Raw genomic sequence first — 23,388 nt, 5'->3', positions numbered from 1 at the left:
GATATTGAAATACAATAAAATAAACTATTTCTAATTTGGAGAGTAGAACAGGTACAGAAGTCTTGAACACTGTGATATGGAAATAATTCTAAATTCCAATAATTATCTTCCAGTAATCTGTCTTGCAGCATTGTTACTTGTAAATCACCATAATTTCCATCTGCCTAAGCAGCATTTGTAGTTCTCCTGAGAAAGACCTGGTGTCTTCAATCAACTTGCAAAGTTCTGGGTCCCTCTGTCACACACATTTTTTTTGCATGTTACTCAAAGGAAAAGAAAATACATAAATATTTTGACATACTTTGTCTTTTTACTTCTGAGTTCACTATTTATTGTATATGTAAATGATACCTAGGGATAAGACTATTATTAAATTGTTCACCCCACAGTAATACCTAGTATTTTTACAAAAAAGAGATCATCCATAATATTCACCAGCCTATGGCTGCTAACCACCATATCCCCAAGAAGAGCTGAGAGATGTATTTATTTCAGACCAGGTATTTTACAGACATTGAACTATTTTTTTCATTGTTAGTTTTTCTGCTGCCTCAGGACAGTTGTCAAGTTATTTCCAGCTCTCACTGCTTCCAGAAGTAAATACAACCTTTCTCTGCTTTTATTTTCAACAGAGATTGGAGTCTATGAAAAATGGAAAATATAAGGGAGAACATCAGTGCTGTCATTTTGAAGCAGCTCAGCAGCAGAAGGGGTAGAAAAGATGACACTACATGCAATATGGCTTTCTTGGCCACCACTAATGCAAGAGATTCACTGCATTACAACAGGCAAAACAAATTATCCCCTTTCCTTTGTCTTTCTCCACTAACACCGTACTAACCCACAGCTCCATGTTATCAGAGAGTAGAAGTCCTTTCCATCATTATTAATATACTTTAATATAAATACAAGATGGAAAATTTCCATGCTTTTCAACAAATTTTTCAAAGGTGAAGAATTCCTATAGGCAACAGAAAAGAAATCATCTGCTTTGTCTCAAAGAACTACACTGTAACAAAACTTTTAAGCATTAGTTACACATAAGTGCTGACTCATTAGTCCAATATTGCAAGAGGCTTAGTCTCAAACAGGTTCTTCCCAGACTTTCCTTTGTGATAAATTTAATTAATTGTAAACAATCCAAATGACTCTGTATAGAGTACACAAACACACACAGAGGTAGAGTAAACAAAGAGTACAAATCACATTTCTGCAATTTTAGACAAGTATGAACAAATATCACGAAAATAACTCCTCAGGGACAGCAAAAAAACACCACTTAGTGACACTACCCAATATTCTAAGATGTTGACTCAAGACATGTGGGAGAGTTAGCATAAGAGTAATATAACAGAAGAGCTTTTTAAACTAATCTAATTTTGTTATTTAAAATATGATCCTAGGAGTAAGTCTTCAGATTTTATAAGCACCTGCAGTGAAGTTCAGTTAAACAGCAAATTCTAGCTTCATGAAATTTAACATCTCTGGGTTTTCTTGCAAAAGTGGCAGAGACAGAATTCACAGGATCTGTGAATTACTGTAAGACTCTACAGGAATAAACTGCTCCCCTCTAGTCCAGTAATAATAACATAGTCTTAAAGCTAAATGAGCTCAATGGCTTTGCCATCCAGCATTCTGCAAGTGGGCTTTAAGCCACTTCATCTATAAACTGAATCAGTGAAGGCTATATAAACCAAAGAAATTTTAAGCAAGTGTTATGTAGATACATAGCTGCATAAATACTATGATAAGCTAGATAGTGTATTTGTGAGATGAAAAAGAAGAAAAAAAGAAACTGCTCAAAGAAGTCACCAGGAGATAAGGACACTAAACTGGCAACACTAGACAAGACCAAGAATGTAATGTGCTGTTAGCAACCCAGTAAGCTCTTCCAACCAATGGCAGAAATCTGCACTATGATAAACAGAATTTCCCAAAGCTACAATTAAGCCCAACAGCTACAAGAAAGATCACAGCCACAAACTACTACTTTGCTGGTAATTTCTAAAGCTTGTGAAAATTAATTTGAAGGATGAAATTAATTATGAGCAACCCAAACATCAGTTAGCTTCTGCACAGAAGTGATCAAAGACCTTCATTAACTCACTCACTTTCCTTTAAAGTTTTTTTTTAAAATATATCTGGCAAATAACACAAGTGCAGCATAACACAAATCTGCTTTAGTAACAAACTCCAATTAAGGGTCAAAAGTTCTGCCTGATGACACTTTCACTTAGGGCTATATTACAAGTGTTGAGTGGACAAAAGAACAGGCTGGATCAGGAAAACAGCATATGAAAACCCAAGAAAGGAGATTAACTAATAATAAAGAGTCTAAGAGAAGGAAGAAGAAAATGCTTATTTCTGATTCAAAAGGAGTTTGACATGTCCCTCCTTTCAGTGGCAGCACTTTCTTCCTCTGATCTACAGATGAAAGGAGTGTAAATATGGAAGGGGAGAAACTGAATCCACACAAGCAATTTTCTTTAAGAATTTATTGGAATTAGATAATCCTGCAAGAAACTACTCCGTTCTTCAGGCTTAACAACATACAATGGCAACTCTAAAACAAAAGTGCCCATTCTGTCATATAAGCAAGGGAAAATACTAGCTCAAAGTCAGAAGAAATGCTTAACCTGCTTCTAACAGCATAGTGATGTTCCATAAGGCAAACTTCAGCCCAAAGAAATCAATGTTGTTTTTTCTGGGTTTGGGGTTTAGTGTTTGGTTTTTTTGTGTTTTGGTTTCATTGCCCTGTACAACTACCTGAAAGGAGGTTGTAGGGAGGTGGGTGTTGACCTCTACTCTAAAGTAAATAATGATAGAATCAGAGGAAATGGCCTGAAGTTGCAGCAGGGGAGGCTTAGATTGGATATTAGCTTCCAGCCTATTGCCTGGCTGATTTCATGTGCTACAGGAAGATGCATTCTAGGCAAGTTACCATTCAATTTTCAAGTTTCCACCAACTTCTCACCTGTCAAAAAAAGCTGGAGAATTAGAGAAGCTATGTCATTTTGTTAACCTTGACAACACAAAGGTTAAGATATAACCCCAGAAGGCATCTCACTGCTCCTCATAGTTGGCAGGTGAGCAGTGTTTTCAAGATCTCAGAATTTTGCTCCCTGGGTGATGTTTGCCCATTAAAATTTGCATTACTGGAGGATGAAGAGTCACAAAGCTACTCACAAGGACTGAATATTATTTTTTTAATAGACATTCTATTAATCTGTGTAATAAAAAATATTTTCGCACATTCTGATCTTGTGAACAGTGATGTTTACACCACCATGCACCTTGTGAAAAGTCAAGTGCAAAAAATGAGAAGGCAGAGGATCACAGAGAAAGAACAGGACAGACCATGCAGACAAACCTAGAACCTGGTGTATCACAGTGCTCTGGTAACAGCACAAGAAACTCTCAATTCTTTTACTATTCTTCTAAGGATGAAGAGAGAATGAGAGAGTAATAGAAACATAATAGCCTGAAAGCGATTATCCTACAAACTAATACAAAGGTCTATGGCAGACTAATAAGCCCCTGGATTTTTTTAACACTTCCCATCCTACACACATCAACCTAGTGAAGATACTCAAGTTATTTTCTTTCTTTTTTTTTCCCTTTAGCATAATTTGGTAAAGGAAACGGTTGATTAACCCACTACTTTTTAGTGAAGACTGACAATTAATTGTTAGAGAAGGGCATAACTTTGGACCCAACAACAGATGTCTTCACCACCAGGAAGCATCAACTCTACACCAGAAAGGAATTTTTCAACTACAGTCTTTGGGAGCTAAGAAAAACCACCAATCTTGCAAATTCCTACTTCCAGTGGAGGATGAATTTGACCATGCCTTCTTCAGCACAGATTATTTCAATTATTTCAAGGAAAAAAAACCTGAAACTGCTGCAGGTTTTTTTGTTTTGTTTTTAGTGGGTTTTATTTTGCTTTTTAAAATATCATCCAACCTGCATAACTCTTCCACACCTATCCTTAAGTGTTCAGAAAACTGGGACAATTAAGAATTAATTCCTGCCTTTCTGAACACATACTTTTTTAGGAAACTCTCTTCAAGCACAGACAAGACAGGCACATGGAAAACATCTGAAAACTACATTTGTAATTACAATAAACTCTTAAAAAATGAATTCCTGTACTGTGGGTTTCTTTTGAAACTCAGAATGTTCAAAAGTCAGGAAGCAAAAAAGATTTCATATGCGGCAGTCAGAAGCCATTCCTAACTGATCACCTTACTATTTCAGACATGGTTTCCATATGTCTTACTGAGACCTTAGAAAACAGAAGGGTAAAATCCGCATATTTAAACATAATTCTAAAGATGAAGACTCCAAAGTTGAAGATGAGGGGCAAGACTTGTATCAAGAACTATAGCAGATTTTTAAAACTGCTATTCTTAAACCACGTGGCATAAGGCAAGTATTTTCGCTAAAAAAAGATAGATACTAGTATGAATCAATCATATATGGGCTCCACCACCTTCTCTATCAAACAAGCGTTACCACTTAATTTCACAGCAAGATTTGTACTCTCCCATACACCTGTTGTCTGAAATACTCCTTATTTTTGTTATATGTGCTTAACTTCACAGTCTGCTGTCAGCAGAAATCAAGACAGAACAGAGCAAGTTGTGCCTTCTGCAAGACTGCTGCTTCTGAAAATAAGTTATTGTAACATGCCTCATGATATTTTCTTTTTCCTTCTCTAAAACTGGCTTATATGCAAAATTAGACTGATGTTTAAATAGTGTCAGGCTGTCAGAAGGAGAAAACAACAGTGATACTGTGACATGAAACATGACAAGAAGATAGAATAATCAGTTACTCACAAGTGAAAAGTTGCATACAAAAAGCATAACCATGTGTCTCAAATTTGTTACAGCAGGTGAAAGCCCGAATGCTGATCCCAAGATAGTCTTCATACATTCCAGTTAACTGAAAAAATTAATCAGAACAGCAAACATGCTTTGAAAAGAAAGATGATAGAGTTGAATGCAAAAAGTTTCCTAGGACAAAAACATTTGCTTTGAGGCTAAAACATATATACACACACCTGAAACAAGTTAGCTTCCGACTCAGCACTGGAAAAGAATTTCCAAACAGGAAAAAATTCTGCTGAGAAAAAAAGGAGGTAAGAACTCAGCTGTAAATAAAGCCAGAAAAAGAGTCACAGTTACAATCAAAGTATTTCAACTGTTTATTACTTTTTTTTTACATAAACTCTTCTACAGCAGGTTATAATACACTTAAATATTTTTCACCTCCATTTCCATCACATTTCCATTTGTCCCTGAAATGTGTCCTACTGCTGTGCACCTTTCAGAATGATTTCTCAGTTTTTGTGCAAGTGGGTCATGCATTAGTTTACTTATCAGACATGTTTGAAGACTGAATAGGTGTCAGCACTGCTGTTAGTGAATAGGTTAGCAAAACCTGCTAGGGAAAAAAAAAAAAAAGAAGAAAAGGAAAATATAAACTAATTAACATTAAATACACCCACAATAATCTGGTGACAACTTCAATTATTAAGAATTTTAGTTCTTGAAGTAATAAGGTATTTCTTGTCTAACTGCAGCACAACTGAATTTCTCCAAAGTGAAGGATAAAAGCATGGAAACAGCAGGTGACTTACTCAAAAATGATGCAGCAGAAACAAATACAAAAATATTTCCCCTGTTCTTGCCTCTGTGGCCCGAGCATATCGAACAACTCCTTTATGTGCTCTGTAGTTAAACTACACTCTGAAAAATAGCTACCTCTCAAAGCTTTTTCCCTTTCACACATTTCAACCCAATTGAAGACAAGAACGATTCCTGTGAAACAGACAGTTAATTTTAGAAAATTTATTCATAGACCCAAATGTGTTTAATTACTTCACCATTTCCCACATGTAGGAAAATCATTTTTAAGTAGGCAGTAAAACAGTGTTTTAAAAAGTAAAATGCATAACAAGAGCAGTCCAACCCAAAGCTATCAAGTGAATATCAAATTAAAAGTAAGCTTTTTAAATGTCTATTTCAATTTTCATCAGATTTTTAAAGAAAACCATGAAACATGCTCAAAATTGTTTGCTTATGTACTTATCAGGAGTAAAACTCTAAGCAGCTTTAGATACATTGAAACTCTCCTCTCCTTTCTGTCCTTTTCTCCCAAGAAAGGATAACAAAAACAAACACTGTGCTTGAGATAAAGGATCAGAAGAAGCCCTAGTTCCATTTGCTCCTCACCTATACCAGTTCAAGGACCATTTTACAGCCCACAAATACAGAAGAGGAGTCTGAGCTCAAAGATGCACAGAAACCTCATTGCTCTTTCAGCCTCCTACAAAACAGACCAAAGGCACACTTTTGTCATTGCATTCAAACATGATTTTTTTTAGTTACTGAGGTTTGCTCCATCCAATGCTCACAGAACCCAAGAAGTCATCACTCATTCAGAAAACCAAGTACGGAAGACTTAAAATCTTACAATGTTAGAACCATTAAACAGCCAAGTTGGGAGTTTTCACTGGTTTTCTTCTGAGAAAGGAATTAGGAAAAGACAAGCGAGAGGAAGAAGGAGATAACCCAGCTCAAAGGGGAAAAATGGTACTTTTAAATAAGCTTTGTTGGGCCAGAGACTTGAGAACTGTGATTTGAAGGCTATGTATCCAAGCTCTAAATTTCATATGGAGCCAAACCTGAGAATGCCAAAATTCATCTTATACGTACCTGGAGAGCTCCACATGAACCTTAACTATCCATTTTCCCACAATCAAAATGCACATCCCATGTATTCTTGTACATATATGCCTGCCCAATATTTTTAAGTTGACTCAACACTGTAGTAAAGGGTTTTGGAAAGAGCACCTTTAAACAGCCAGGCTTCAATAACTGGCAACAGAGCTAGATGCCTCAGATGTTTCCCTCTTCAGTAATGTATCATCAACATAATAGAAATTTTGTTCAAATCTGACCTCATCCTTTCTTATTTTACCACCAAAAATATTGCAGGAGCATTTATTAGCACAAAGTCATTCAGTTACAACACAGCCTTTAAAAACTTTGAAAGTCGTGTTGTGCACCACTTCATTCAAATATACAACTTGCTCCAGACCATAAGAACTAGTGTGTTCAGTGACAGTATATTTAAAATGTATGTGAAAAGGAGCATGTGCTGAGGTACAATGCACAGCACAAGCAGTTGTCCAAAGGCAAACAATCCACATTGTTTAAAGGCATGACAAACAAGAACCAGGTGATTCAGTGTTCAGATGTTAGCACATCTAGGAATCAGAAGACTTCAATTCACCTTAAAAGATTACATCCTTTTGAAAAGAACCATACACTGACTTGGACTTTTTTCTCCAAATGTTTCTGTGTTTTTCAAATACAAATTATCTACTCATGTAATTTCAAAAGCTCCCTTAGTTCTGTTTATTCAGAGCCATTCTTAGCTGAAAAGGAAGTTCTCAATTGAAATATATAGCACAAATTCAAAACAATTAATAATTACAAAGGAATTATACTGCAAACCACTGTAGACCTAATAATCTTTCTCCAAAACACTGAAGTTCATCCAGACAGACAAACAAAGAGATATCTTGTCACAAAATCCAATCAAAAAAACACTGAACAACAACAACACTATCAAAAAAATGTGATCACACTATTTAACTGTTAAGTTTATTTTGCACTCCTGAAAGCCAATGCATGTAGTAACATGCAAATAATAAAGTTCAGGGAGCAGCTAAACTAAATACAATTTTTTAAAGAAGTTTTTTGCAAATAAATGGGAAGAACAGATTAATATCTAATTAACAGAAAAGGCAATTTTTGCATAAATTAAAAGTTATACCCACTATAAAAATCTTTGTTACAAACTTCTCAATACTAGCAAGCAAGCTAACAAAACAGTAGCTTTTGGAAATAATAAAAAATGGGAGTGACTCCAAAATAGCTTTTCTTTCTTCTGAAATGTTTAATTGCTTTAAATGTCAGTGCATTTGTCATGTGATTATTATTCTGCAATTTAACTGGGTTTTCAAGCCTTGTTTCACATTTTTATACACTCCATGTACAAAACCATTCCAAAATCTAATGCACCATGCTCCTGCCAGAACTAGTGTTACCCCTAATGCAGTGAACAGGGTAACACGACTGAAAAGAGGCAGGAAGTTTGATTTCACTAGCATGCAAACACCACACACCACAGCACAAAGGAGAAGGGGAGAGAACATGAAAGCAGCAACCAGCTAGAAAAGAAGAAAATATGGCCCAAGCCATTCATAATACACAGAAACCAACAGCACAAGGCTTATCAGACACTACACACATACAGGAGACTTAATAACATAATCAGCAGCAGAGTTGTTTTAGTTCAAAGACTTAGACTGATGGACCAATGTACTACAAGATGATAAAAGCTTGCCACAATACTTTGCACTGCTAATCACCCAGAATCATGCCATTACTAATGGGTCCCAATCTGTGTTGCCCAGCAACAGGGAGAACAGCTGGAGACCCAATAATAACATACTGTACTGCCCACACCCACACTGGGGATCTGCAGGTCTTGGAAAGGAAGGAGATAAAGGAGATAATCCAACTACAGTGAAGGTTATTCATTCTAACCCAAACAGCTCCATGAAATCATACAGATCCTTTATGCAAGCCATTTATCTGCACACTACTGCACAGTAACAGCATCAGAGACTCAAACAGCATGGCTTACCACACCACCACACATTTCATTCTCTAGGCTAAAGGCATGAAAACTCCAACTGACTTGCTGCTGAATTCAGTCTTCCTTGGGGGCAAGATAAAAGCCCACTCTTTGGCCAGGTAATTCAACTCTATGAAGCAGTGGCTCCTACACAGTCTACTGCCTATAAACTACTTCTCTCTCCTCAGCTCTTATTGTGATTTTGCTCCCTGGTTTACAAGGTGAGCAACTTTGCCACTCCAAGACAATTGACACCTGATGTTTAGAACTACTATTGCTTCTTGAACACATCCCAGTTAGTGTCAAGTTTACCAAAGTCAGAAACCAATATCCAAAAAGCACTACTACCAAGAACACAAACATGAAGATGCACACTTCCCAGCTGAGAGTCAGTGTAGACTACCTATTTAAAACATTGGCAGAACATGAACCTGGAGCCTCCCTGTACTATTAGCAGTGCCTCAATGCATAATGGAGGAGGACTCTGGCATAAAGACCCACAGCCCTGCTGCTGTAGTTGTGGCTGACCTCCTCCATGCACAGTAAATGTTACAATTATAAACTCTTCTGAACTTACTCTGGCCATTTTCAAATACTGTTTGCCTCTTGCAATTCACTCAGCTCTACACCTAAAGTCTTCCATAAAGCACAGGTGATGACAAAGCACAGACAAATCTGTTGTTTGTGAAGTGCAAAATATAAATATATATATATTTATATTTTATATATATATATATATATATATATATATATTTGAAACATTCCTTATGTGCTCCAGTACTTTGCCAAAATAAAGCAAATCTCCTCTAACACTTGGCAACCTCAGCTTGGATAAGCAGTTGTTTGCCACTTTGAAAGAGCCTCTCAGACTTTGTGTTAGACTTTAATAAAGAAATAAGAATAAAGCCCCTTCTTCAATCCATTTACAATTTAAGTAGGACAAGGGACATAGGAATCCAAGACAGATTATAAACCACTACATAGTTAAGAGCTCATATTATTTTATAGTGAGACAACCCACCAAATTAACTTTCTACAGCAAGATTACGTTCTTTTCACAATGCATAGCACGTCCTTCATATACACTAACATCTGTTATATGTACTTAAGCATCAACACATGCATATAGAATTCCAGGTATTTGTTACATCAAGGAAAATCATTAAGAAGTAATAGGCATCTTCCACCAAGTTATGCTTGCACGAAGAGATACTAAGAACTTTTCATCAGGACATTCACATGTCCATTCAACTCACCATTTGTGGCCAAATGCACTTAAAATGACCTCCCTCCATCCCTCTCATTGTTTAAAGAACAGAAACTCAAAAAGTTTCAGTTGTCCGACCACCAATTAGCTACAGTACTTAGTGCCCAGATGACAAAACACATTTTCAGGTCGAGAGCAAGTGTTGTGGTTGTACAGCTGAATACTCTCCAAAACCAAGTGACCCAGGAACCAAACCTTCTGCCTGCTGTGTTTTTAAAGCTTATTTAAAATGTGAAAATACAAATCAGATAATTAAAGGATCAAGATAAAATCAAATTAGAAAATAACAAGGTTTGAATTTGCATGTAACTTACATTAAAAGGATTTTAACTCCAAAATCCCCTCTTAGCATTTATATAGGCAGTCTTATTCCAAAACTAACAAGAATCTTATTCGTGTCACAGATCCACTGTCACAGTTAATTTTTAATTTATTTATTTTTTAATATGAGAAAAGAAATTGAATATCACAATCAGAAAAACTCTGGTGGCTACATATGTTCAAAGGAAGAGTTCAAACACAAACATTACACTGGAAAAACTAGAAGTTTGGAGTCCAACTGGTAAGAACATTATAAACGCCGTTTTTAGTTTTAAAGTAGGCAGAGTTGAAATAAGCAACCTTTGTAATATGTTCCAAGACAATATATATTTTAAGAAAAGTTACATTATATGGCACTAAATATGCAAAAGCCTATAATTTTCTCTGGGATAAATGGGTTAATTTATGCACACAACTACTGTGTTATGGCTCTAAATCTATAAAACTGAATCTTTTTTAATAAATTAAGCAACATTTGACCAGGTGTCTCTTCTTAAAGCTGTGAACTTCTCTTGAAGCACATTGCTAGACCTGAAGTTTGTTACAAGAATGTTTCCAGTAACCAGAAGCAAATGATAGTGCAATTGCACACCCTGGAATGTAACACCACACTTTAAAAATGGTTATTTTAATGATTACACTAATGAGTTCTGAACTTCCAACCTATGTACATACAGTTTCATAATTACACAGCTTGAAATCCTCATCAGCAAATCCAAATGCTCCTGAAATCCAAATCATTTTATAATCTTGAATAATGCATGGCACCTCTGCAGCAAGAAATTAAAACAAATTTCATAAAAATGCAAAGCTTCGTCATCTGTATTCTAAAAGAAACTGCATTACTAAAATAAATGGTCCCTTAGTAAGTACTAATGATACTGATTTTTTTTTTTTCCCTCTGATACTAACAGTTCAGATCCCATTTCAAAAATAAACAGACTAACTCCTACCAAAATACTCTTTTACATATATATATGGTGGCTCACAGCATACCGTACTACACAAAAGTGAAACCAGACATCTGTTCCCTAAACAAGCATTGGCTCAAAACACATAAAACCTTTTCTTCCTGAAAAGCATGAAAACATATGTTTTAAAAACAGGCTGCAGATGAACTGGCTTGCATACTATTTCATCAACAGCAAAACCAAAACTCCATTTTAGCTCATCCAAGGGACAGGAAATCAAAGTCTGCAGATTTTCTATAAGAGTGACCCCACATCCCCATTTTTTTTTGCTCCTTTATTTTAAAACTACAGGTAAAGCCTAGATAAACTCAGAAGGTTTTAGCAAGAATTGACACCACCTTTTTGAATCAGTTTAAAAACCTGTGACTCAAGATGAAAGGAAAAGCCATCATCAGAGTCAATGCAAAAAGATAGATGCCCTGTTTTTCTGTAGAATTTTCTTGTGTCTCACATTTCCTCTCAATATTTTAAGGTGCTGGAAAATATAAAAGTAATTTTAAAAATATGTAATTTCTAATTCTTCCCCTTTTTTGTAGGCACAGGATACAGAGCTGATTACCAAACAAGTAAAGAATACTTATACTGGGACTCCCTTGCTAGAATAGAAGTTACATGGGGGTTTAATTCACAGTAGTGTTTTTCTTTGTATCTCCATCACCCAGAGCTAACTAAGTACACAAATACTGTCAGCAGTAACAATTTTATATACCAAAAACCTTAATTATGGGAAACCTATTACAAATTATTTATACAAGGAAGAAACAAAATACTCTGAATCTAACAGAACTCTGTATCATGCCTTTATAGGCTGTAACCATGTTTTTCAGAATAAAATAATGAGTTATTAGGTATCCTTTTTCCTTGATAAAATGTTAAGATTTCTGCTTATCTGTACGACCTCATTATTGAAACCACAAAATAAGAATGCAAAATTAGAAGTAGTATGGAAATGTCACAAATATCTATACATGTTCTGGCAGAGATATTAACCACAGCTTGAAAATAATAATTAGGGGAAAAAAACAAACAAACAAAACAGCAACAACAACAAAAAAACCCCAAACAAAAAACCCCCAAACAAAAACAACAGAAAAACAAACAAAACACCACCAGAGCATTAAAATAAAATCAAAGACCAACACCCCTTATATATCAGTTTTGACAAATTTCTGCTACTTTTTTTTTCCTAAGATGAAGAGCCAGGCTTTTGATCTACTAATCCCTATTTTACCTCATCAGCACTAAGGAACTAAACATTAGAATTGGCTGCCTCTGGTCAACAGTTCTCTCAAACAAAGCATTCAAACTTACAGAAGTGTAACCAAGACTCTGTCAGAAGCATTAAGTATCAAAAGTTTGAAGTCTTTATATGCTGCAACCAGTTTTTGTAAGCACACACAGTTAAACAGTAACTTGGTTGTGGTATTTATCAACTACATGTCATAAAACATTGTGTGTCAATAAACCCTAGTCTAGAGCAACATTTGACACCTTAAAACAAGGAAAAAAAAAACCACTATAATTATTTTTTTGGGTTTTTTTGATGTATACCTTCTTTGGTGCAGATTTTTTGAAAGACAGGGAGGACATAGAACATCCAACTTAAAATACAACAATCTGAACTCTCCTGTGTTACTGCACACTGTTAACTCCACATTATAAGAAACTAACATAATTAAATTGCTTTTTTAGCTACCAGACATCTCCCACATAATCCTTTCATTATACAGAATTAGTATTTTAAAACAAACAAAGAAACAAAAAGAAAAACCCACAAATTTTCTCCAGGAAAAAGCTAATACGCAACTACTTGTGGAGAAGATTACATGAAAAACTACTACAGCATATACTTCAATGAACAAACATTCTCAGCTGTAACCAAGTCCCACACATCTTGCTTTGTTTTTCCTAAACAAGTGTAATATAATGCTGTACAAAAAAATAGAAGAAAAAATTCCATTCTGCATTCCAGTTATCAGAAACCTACAAAACCCTAGAGAACACCCTAGAAAGCTCAATTACACAAAAGTTCCGATTTTGAACAACACTTCTTTAATTTAGTACATGTTACTTGCATGGATCATATATTTGAGAATCAAACCATTTGACACAAAGATCTGTAAAGCATGACAATTTCAGACTCTGCTGACCTATTGGAAGGTAATTTAAACAAGTTAGCATTGAGGCTTCTGCCACTGATGTGCAGGAGAAGCTTTTAAAGCAGCAATGCTGCAACTCCCTGTTAAGAGACATTCCCTTAAAATTCCACAGCCCTCTTTTTATTCTTTAAACTATTGACACTCCTGCCCACTTGCTTTATTACTTCATTTTACCATTTTTCAGCCTGTTTGTATAAATCATTTTACTTTTCACCCGACTTATTCTTCATCCATACTTCTCTGCTTACCTAAAGGTTACTTCAGTTGTGATTTTCTTCCCCATTTCATGAGGAATTTGGTGCTTGGAGGTACTTATAGAGACATTTCCTTTGTACAATTACAATCTTGAAGTTTATATCTGAATCTGAACCAAATGTTTTTGCCATTTTGCTGAAACAACTCCAAAACAGCCTCACACCCACAATACTGTCAGTATGGAGGTTTAAGAGAGTTACTTTGTGTCCTCTAAAAAAAACAAACAACAAAACCAAAAAACACCACAAACCCAAACAACTTCAGCCAGATCTTCAGCTTCTCAGGAGCATGTATGGGCCCAATAACCGTTTTGAACAGCCAGCACATGATTTCTCTAGTGTTTGGAGACCTTCCAGGAGACATGTTTCCACAAAATTGCATTTCTGCTGGTAGTGAACTGAGAAGGAAGAACTCAGTGATTCAACTATTTAATGTAATTAAATGCCAGCTAAAATAGCTATCTACACTACACTTAATTTGTATGATTTAATTAATAAATTCAACACAAATAATTTATATAATTTACTTGATGTCGTAATTAGAAACAACTAAATGACAGTTACAGTCCTTGCAAATCTCAAAATGTCACTGTTTCAGCATTTCATTGATGCTGCTTCATCCTTCAAAAACTCTGCTATCAAAAAAAACCCAAGGCATCTATATTTAACAAAGGAGATAGTAAAGCAAAAACTATTTTGAAGATCATATTGGCACCCTCCTATTTCAGTACCAGTACAGTGCCCACCACAATAAAGTATCTTTTTTCCCCACTTCCACTCCTAAAAAAATGAAAACAAACCACCACACAAACACAAAAGTCAAAGTACCACACAACAAAAAATCCCCAAACCATTCCCACCGTATACTTGAAGCAGTGGAATTGCTAACAAATAAGCCTCTGGAGAGGTAAGATCTATACAACCTTCTAGAATCACAAGCCTAGAGATTTTGCAAGCAGCACTGGTCTGGAAATGGTATCTTTACATATTTGTTCGACAGCTTTGTCGGCCATAATGTGGGTACTGCAATACTGGCCTTGCAAGCAGAGGTTTCCGAGAACAACAGCAAGAAAAAAGCACACCCTGACAACAGACCATAATATCCCACTTCAGATGATCTCTGCTGATAAAAGCATACCAGTAACCATGTTTTGCTTGTATTTAATCCTGTCAAAATATGATGATACATGTCAGACAGTTTAAATGGAAACTGTGTTTTCCCTGTAGACTTTTATGTGTGTTTAGAGTGCAGCATGATCAGCAGGCCAAGGGAGGCAACCCTCCCTCTCTACTCCACTCTTGTGAGACACCACACGGAGTATCGTGTCCAGGTCTGGAGCCCCCAGCACCAGAAGGACACTGAGCTGTTGGTGTGAGTCCAGAGGACTGCCTATCTCCTGAATTTTTATTAATTTTGAGTTCAAGAGGAAACCATAAAGTTAACATATCTTGAGCTCAAAAACATCACTGCTCTCAAAAATGTGCATTATGCTTCCCAGTGCCATCATTTCAGTGTTGCAAACTGACCATTTATTCCATCTTTTTGTTCCCTCTCACTTATTTAATGACCGTGCTTACCTCATGAGTAACTGTCCCACCTTAACAGTCTATTATTAAGGAATGTCAAAAGCTTTTGAAATTTCAAATAAATTCTATCTGATAAGTCTGTGACTCACTGTTTTGCTACCAGAGTGAAAGAATTTCAATAGATTAGCAAGCACATTTTCCTTTGAAGAAACTGTGCTAATTTACTGCTATCAAAGTATGATCTAGAGCAGATTAACCCTTTAAAAAGCACCAGCTATTTTCCTCTGTCACTAAAAGAGAAGCTTGATGGACAGCAATGCCAAGCATACCTTTGGTTAAAGGCACGGAGGTTAAGTGCAAAACTTATTTTTATATAAAGTGACTGATTTATTGGGAGACTGCATTACTGGCTGGGGTGCATAGGAAATGACAAGGACAAGGAAGCAACAAAGCTGTGGCCTATTCATTTATCACGCACACAAGATAACGATAACCAAAGCGAATCAGAACACAGACCAACGTACGAAAAATTCTTTCATCTGTTTATGCATTTTAAACACCAAATTAGATATCAGGTCAATTAGATCTAAATAACTCCTTTCCTTTTTGCAAAGCTTAAAGATCCCCTAGCCAATATTCTCAGTGTGGAATATTTCTGACAAAAACTCAAAAGCTAAGAGACCACAATAAAACTATTTAAAATATTTGTAAGCCTTTTGGTAATTCTTTGCCCTCCCCACCAGAAGTCCCCTTACATGATTCTCCCTTAGTTTAATTCAAAAACCTCAATTGTCACTACTCTTCATTATATTTTACTTACTGGTGTTTCACCCAAAGCCTTCTGAAGAAGAAAAAATGGCAACGAACTATTACATGTAATTGAGACATCACAGGAATAGAAATACATATGTTTGCTGTAGTCTTAAACTACCCCAGATAACTTCAGCAAGTAAGATCCTGTTTTTCCAGTGTTTTTTCCTCAAGGCAGCCTCAAAACTACAGAATCCCACCTAGCACTGTTAAAAAAGATGCTTAAACTGACAGCTGTGTGCCAACTAGAAACTTCATCAGAAACACTTACTCAACCAGTGACACGCAGCAATAATGTATAGCACAGGCTCTAGCAACAAGTTAAAGCTGAATGGTATATCAATTATTCTGGAAATTACCTCTCATATCTGCATAAGCATTCCTGTATCACTTCAAGTAGAGGAAATCCTGGGTGGATATGTTCATTTTTATTAACTGAGGAGACCAGTAATGCATTTCCTTTTGACGTGACACCTTATGCTTATGGTCTTACCTTTTATATACAGCTGTATCAATCCTGAGAACACACTCTTCAGTCTCTAAACACTACTGGAAAAAAAGTCCTAAGGTGTTTTAAGTACACTTCCAGTAAATATGGACAAGCAAGTAACATAAGCTTGACAAAAAGAACATACACCAAACAGAGCTCCATTGTTTTTAAGAATTCCCACACAAACAAATAAAATGGTGAAGTATGCCTTACACAATTTTCTAAGGTAATGAGAAGCAGCATTGCTTTAATCAAGAGCAAAACATTTCACTTGGTATTAAGACATTGAACAATCAACAGCATACAAAATTAGCATTTTGGGTTGCAATATACAACACTATGTTGGAAATCACCAAGCACATGGCACTACAAATAGAAAAAGCTATCTATCTGATTTTACAAAGAAAAAACAAAAAGATAAAACCCAGCAAATTATTATAAATTATACTGCTCCTCCTCCTCTATGCTGAAATAATTCATACATGTTTCCAAAGATAAATTTTCCTGATAATTAAAAGAACATTAAAAGGGACTTCCTTTCAGCTGCTGCTTCTCTACTCAGAAATGCCACCTCTCTTATTTGAAGTTAGAGACTCATGTCTTTTAAAATTTATAACTGGCCTGCTTAGACTTCCAGTACCAAATCACAGGAACTCCTCCTGAAATTTAACAGTTGAGACAGCTGCTCTTGTCATCTGAAGGTTTGTCTGTTTACTTTGTCACACATATTCAACAATGACATTTGAATGACTCTCAAAAACTTAATTATAAGCAAAGAAAAAAAGGTTATAGAAGATACAGTAAGTGGCATGGAAAAAAAAAAAATCTTGTAAAACTCACATTCTGTCACAACTCTATCTTCTTATAACAGTAAAAAGAAACGCAGAACTGTTTGAAAAGATTAAATCCTAAATCAAGTACCAGACTCCTCTAATTGTTTCATTGTTCGCCCTCCAGTTCCACTCCAGAAGCAGAGAGCTACAGCACCTAAAGGCATATGTGTTAAATTTAAGTATATTTAATGCCCTCTTCATCTGCTACATGTCCAAGATATGAAAAAGTAGCGTTACTTATTTAAACAGATACAGCAAAAAGCAAAAGTAATATTTTTTATTCCAACTTTACCTTATCTTTGTCTTCCACAACATCTGCCAGCACATCATCTGGGTCCAGGATTCCTCCATCTGTATACTCCAGGTGGTGAATATTTACCCAGGAAGTTGGATCCTGTAAGACAGACACAAGACTTCTTAACTCTTCCGTGGTTTCAGCGCCATCAGACAATGCAACTTTGTATCCCATGTGCTTCCCACTCATCTCCCCCTTAAATGATCAAGCAAAAGCTTGGAGCCACTACCTGAAGTTGAAACAAAGAGAGAACAAACTACAGACACAAAAAAAGACACTACCTATAGAACACGATGCAAAAGATCTTCAGAAAATGTATGTTTCCATTGCTTCATCATTCTTTACTTAAGTTAAATAGTAAATGAAAATTTTTTTAAAAAGGAGAAATTAAACTTTTTTTCTTTTTATGATTGTTTAGAGTTGGAGTATTTGGGGTATTACCAACAAACACACATAAATATATACATGTATGGATATGCAATTCTCCTAACAATTTGCAGGGGAGGGATGTTACACATACATTTATATAAATAGAACACGCTCATAATTTCTGAGTAAATAGGTCAGGCTATTGTGGCAAAAAAACATTGATAGAATAAATAAATCCCAGTTTGTTTTTACAAATAAACACTCTCAAATTCCAGTGCAGTGTTGTGTACTATATTAACATGGATCATGTCAGTTTTCAAAAGCTAATGCTTCCTCATATATCAACTACTTCATTTCAATAACTGGGAACTTAGTCATCGTTAACCCTGAAGCCAGAAGGCTCAGACCACACTGCTCAACAGCAAATTCTCCTTGAGAGAGCAGACACACAACCTGTAATCACTACCCCAGACCGTAACAGCTACCTGTGTACACAACTTACAAGGGGGACAGGACAAGCAGCAGTTATGTTTGAACTACCTTAATGAACATTTGAACATTTACCCCATTAGGGCCTACTATTATGGTTGAACAAGCACATGGCAGCTCAGCAAGTCACAGCAACATGTTTGAGCACTCTATGGTATCAACATTGATAAATGTTCAATTGGCACATGTTCTACAGCATGCTTAAAAAGAAAACATGCTTAAATAAGATTACAAAGTATATTTGAATCTTCCATCAAATACTATGGGGACTCTCCAGAATATGCTAAAATTAAAAGTCAAGAAACTAGCACACATGTGTAGCTTTGACAAAAGTTTCAGAAATGGAAAGAGAAAGTAGAGCACTGCTGATGTGCAATACGCACTCCCAATGATTCCATTTATATTATATCTGTATCTCAAATCTCTTCTTCCTGGATAAGTCTAATCAGATCACAGTTCTCAGAAGCAAAGTAAAGCACAACAGACAACTAGAGGTAGTTTGGACATTGTCCATGTAATGAAGTCCCTGAGAAGCATGAATATTCCACTCATTTATTTATTGGCATTTGATAACTTTGGCCATCAAGGTATGCAAACAGCTGAAAAATCAGGATAATACTATCATAGGTAGAGATGTGAATTAATTGGATTAGGCTTATTTTTTATTGTGTCATGAATAGGCAGCAGTAAAAGAAAGAAAGGGAAAAAAAATACTCATGCCACAACCCAAGCATTACCCATCAACTCATCATGACACTATCTGCTTTCCTGGTGAACCCGCAACAAAATGCTTTCCCTGTTCTGGTCCACCTGGCTTTTCACAGTTTCCATTGACAGGTCCTGGATTGGTCTAGGATAGAGTTAGTTTTCTTCACAGTAGTTTGCATAGTTCTATGTTTTGGACTTGTGACCATAAAAGTGTTGATAACACAAGGATGTTTTGACTAAGGTTGAACAGAAAAAATACAGCGTCAAAGCATTCCCTGTTTCTTCCCCTGCTGTGGGGTGGTGCACAAGAAGCTGGGAAGGGACATAGCTGGGACAGTGACCCCTTACTGACCAAAGGGATAACCCATACCATAAAACACTGTGCTGAGCAATAAAAGCAGGGGAAAAGAAGGAAGGGGAGGGGGAGGACCAGAGTTGTGCATGCAGCTTTTGTTTTACCTATTAAATTGTCTTTTTTCTCAGTCTATGAGTTTTCTCACTTGTACATTTATGATTTTCCTCACCAACCCACCATGAAAGGTGGGAGTCAACAAGTGGTTGTGTAAAGCTTAGTCGCTTTTGTTTAACCCACATCTTTTCTACTCCCTTGCACTTGTTTGAGGGTTAAGTACAGCTAAGATACAGTATGGCTGAATAACAACCAACCAATTAGGCACACAAAAGTACCTCTATTTATAACAGGTATATTTACCTCTAACTAGTCATTTCATTTTGTTTCACACTGAACCATCCACTTGTGAAATAGCAAATGTTTATTCATTCTAGAGATCAGATATTCAAAATTACAAAATTTAAGAATATCAGTTAACATGCTTTTTTGCCTCTGCAAAGTTATGATGTCTAAATGACTATTACAGCTCAAAATTCTATTTTAAAGCCCATGATTTAAGTATTTTTACCACAAACACACAGAATTCTAAGATGAAATGACAGAGATGAAAAGTACTTGTGTGCAAGAAGAAAGCAAACAATTTATCTACCCCACGGATAAACTTGCAAAATGTGATTCTCTCAAACTGGAACACGTCAGTAGCCACAAATGTTCCTCCCGAACTTTTTAACTAATGCAATCACAAAAGGTTTCCTAGCTAGCAACACTAAAACAGAGTACTTGAAAAACACTCCTCTTAATTAAACAAACTCTGTGGCTAACATTTTGTCTGAAGATACATTAAAACCTGTTCTATGTGTTACACTTTTTAATAGTCCTATAAACAGACTAAAGCTGATATGAAAAAGTAAACAACCAATTGGAATGTTTTGCTTTCAATGTTCACTTCAATTTGTGATTCAGTACCTGCTCCAACCCAGGTGTGTCATTGAAAGAGAAACAAATTAAAAAGGAGTGTAACAGCTCTATTATTCCAACAGAACATAGCATATTGGCAGGAAACAACCTCAAGACACATGGTCACCCTAAACTACATTCAGCTTAACAAATGCCTAACCTTTCTTTTACTTCAAGCCACAGCCAATATGGTAACTTACTGCTTCTCTTAGTAGCCATATCAAGGGAAAGCAGTCACTAAATCAGTCTGAAAGAACAGAAGATGTCATTCCTCACCAATCTTTTAGAGTAAGTGTGGCCAATGTTAGAGTCTTTAAAAAAAAGGAACAACAATTGACACTGAAATACAAGAACTAAAACAGTACAGGATTCATATCATTTCTTTATCAGAAAAAAAGCTTCTTAACAGCTTAGATACTGCTCCCACACACACTATGACCCATATACACCAGTGTGAAGCCACTATGACCTTCTACTCTCAAGGACTCCCCAGTTACAGTAACCACCAGAGACTACAAAAAGACTAAACACTTCCTGTTTCAGAAATTCCAATGTGAAACCTGCTTCTATTAACTTAACCAGAACTTCATCCCTGAAAGTTTAAACAGCACGGAGAGACACTTTTTGAAGACTCATTTGATGAAGCAAATAGTTAGCTACTTCCAGACAGCCTAAGTGAAGGAAATTACCTCTGCACAGCCACAGAAGTAACAGCAGTTCATCTCACGAGTAAAATCACTCAGCCATTTAAAAGATACTTCCAAGTCAGAGCAAGATTTTCTGTTCTTTGGATCAACTCCAAACACTGCCATGAACAGGATACAAAGTATCTATGTTAAATACCGCTACAGTCTATGTAGCAATTCCTTCTGGGTTTTATTTCCAGACAGCTTCAATAAATAGAACACCAATATTTTAGCTAACTTGCCATATAAAACAAGCAATTAAATACCAGCAGATGCAAGAGTTGAATATGCAAGAGTCCCAAATACCATTTCATCCACATGATGATTAGGGGATGGACAGTAACAGAAGGAAAAATGAATGTGCATGCATACGCACGCACACACACGCACACGTTTTGCGCGTTATTTAAAGCTCAAAAGGAGTAGAATAGGTCTGACAAACAACTGTTGTAAACCCAAGACATAGAGAAATCAAAACTTTCCTTAGAAAGGGATGTTCTTACTTTAAGTTTATGTTCTAGTAAGATAGAGCAATCACAAAAGACCGTCAAGAACACTTTAGGTTTCCATGGATTCTAAAACCACTAGGCAGGAAAATGCATTACCAAAGTAACAAGGTAGCTTTTACAAAGTACGTCACTGGGGTTCTTGCGAAATAGACAGCTTTTCTGCTAATACACTATTTTCTTTAGGCTCTGAAAGTAAGCACCCAGTAACAGGTGATACGCTGTTGCAATGTTAAACTTGAAGGGTTGACCCAAGCTTGCATGTTTGCTTCAATGAAATAACACTACTTAGCTGTTGAAAGCAGAAAAGTCCTTATAAACATATAGGGTAAGACCACACTTGCCACATTTCTGTTCAGAAAAGGGATTGATTAGGGACATAATTACTGAAAATACATTTCCTGAGAAAACTACCAAATATAAAGTAAAAAAATATAACAACTGTATTTTAAAATGCTAGGATAGGTTTTTTTCAGGGTTTTTTTGTGGGTTTTTTTTGTTATTGTTGTTGGTTTTGTTTTTTTAACTGTTTGAGATTAAACTCCTCTTCTAATGATTGACAGTGTCCAGAATGATTTCTCCCAGTATCTTCTTAACTATCACTGGAAATTCACAGGCTCAAGAAGAAATAATTCATTTTGAAAAACAAAAGAAACAATTTTTTGTAAAACTAAAACACTAAGCATCTAAGAAGCTCTACGTCATTTAGGAGAAAACACTTATGCAGGTTTTCCTCAAAATGGTTAAAAGAAAAAAACAAACTAACAGCCTGAGCAGGGAGAAGTTGTCTTATCACATGGAACATAACCATTACTCAAAAGTCTAGCAGAGATGAACAATAAAAAACTCTAAATACATAAAGAAAAAGTATGAATAAGTTACCTGGTATAATACGTACAAGCACTTCCCAAATGAATATTGAACAGTTACTCTAATGTGCATTTCACCTTAGGGCTGCAAGTCATGTTTGTGTTTAACATCAAGCCACTTAAAAGCTGTTTATCATCATTTCCTTTATATGTGGGAGAACACTTTAGAAATTACTATGCAAATATTTACCAAATGTTAAATTAAAGCCAGGTCACATGAATGCACAAGTGGGATGTAGGCAGAGAACAGACAATTTTAAAAAGTGCTTTTGACATTCATGTTGTTAGAGAATCCTAACGCAACTGTTACCACCTAATGCAATGTCTTCAGTGTTCAAATAATCTAAAATAGGCTTCAAGAATTCTTCTGTCTTTTTTTTTTCAGTCAACAAACACATTCAACTGAAAGATGAATCAGTTTTTAATTAATAGAAACTCCTGTTTATTGTCAGATTTTTGTACCCATCTAGAAATACCCATTTTTTATGTATCAAAAACATGGAGCACCATCTTAGTTCCTTTAGTTCCAAACTCTATTAGGAAAATGTTGGCCTATTTTTCTGAATACATCAAATGTTGCAATTCATATAGCATATTTCAGACTGGTAATGAGCAAGAGAATCCTAACAAGTGTAAGTACATTTCAATTGGCCTATTAATAATAAATAAATAATAATTTAAAAAATCACCACTTAATGATTTCACAATCAATTATTACTTGGTGCTGTTGTTTGTTCTGCTGTGAAGAATGTATAAATTTCATTGCAATCACCATCCTGGAATTTTAATTTAAATGTGGTAAAGATA

At 35.7% G+C, this 23,388-nt stretch overlaps 1 protein-coding gene across 1 annotated transcript in view; it reads right to left on the bottom strand.

Annotated features, from left to right (window-relative positions):
- LOC104387563 (partitioning defective 3 homolog B-like) overlaps nucleotides 1–17,834 on the bottom strand; it is a gene marked incomplete at its 3' end in the record, with an annotated part of 181,676 nt that extends 163,842 nt beyond the window's left edge. The window contains exon 1 of the mRNA XM_009996336.1: nucleotides 17,643–17,834. Coding sequence (XP_009994638.1) covers nucleotides 17,643–17,834 — 192 coding nt within the window. The remainder of the gene's footprint in view (nucleotides 1–17,642) is intronic.
- Between the last annotated feature and the right edge of the window lie 5,554 nt (nucleotides 17,835–23,388).

The sequence above is a fragment of the Chaetura pelagica genome, unplaced genomic scaffold (assembly GCF_000747805.2).
Source record: "Chaetura pelagica isolate M959 unplaced genomic scaffold, ChaPel_1.0 scaffold3, whole genome shotgun sequence".
Lineage (NCBI taxonomy): Eukaryota > Metazoa > Chordata > Aves > Apodiformes > Apodidae > Chaetura > Chaetura pelagica.
Note: the sequence above shows the minus strand (reverse complement) of the source record. Positions and strands in the feature narration are given on the sequence as shown.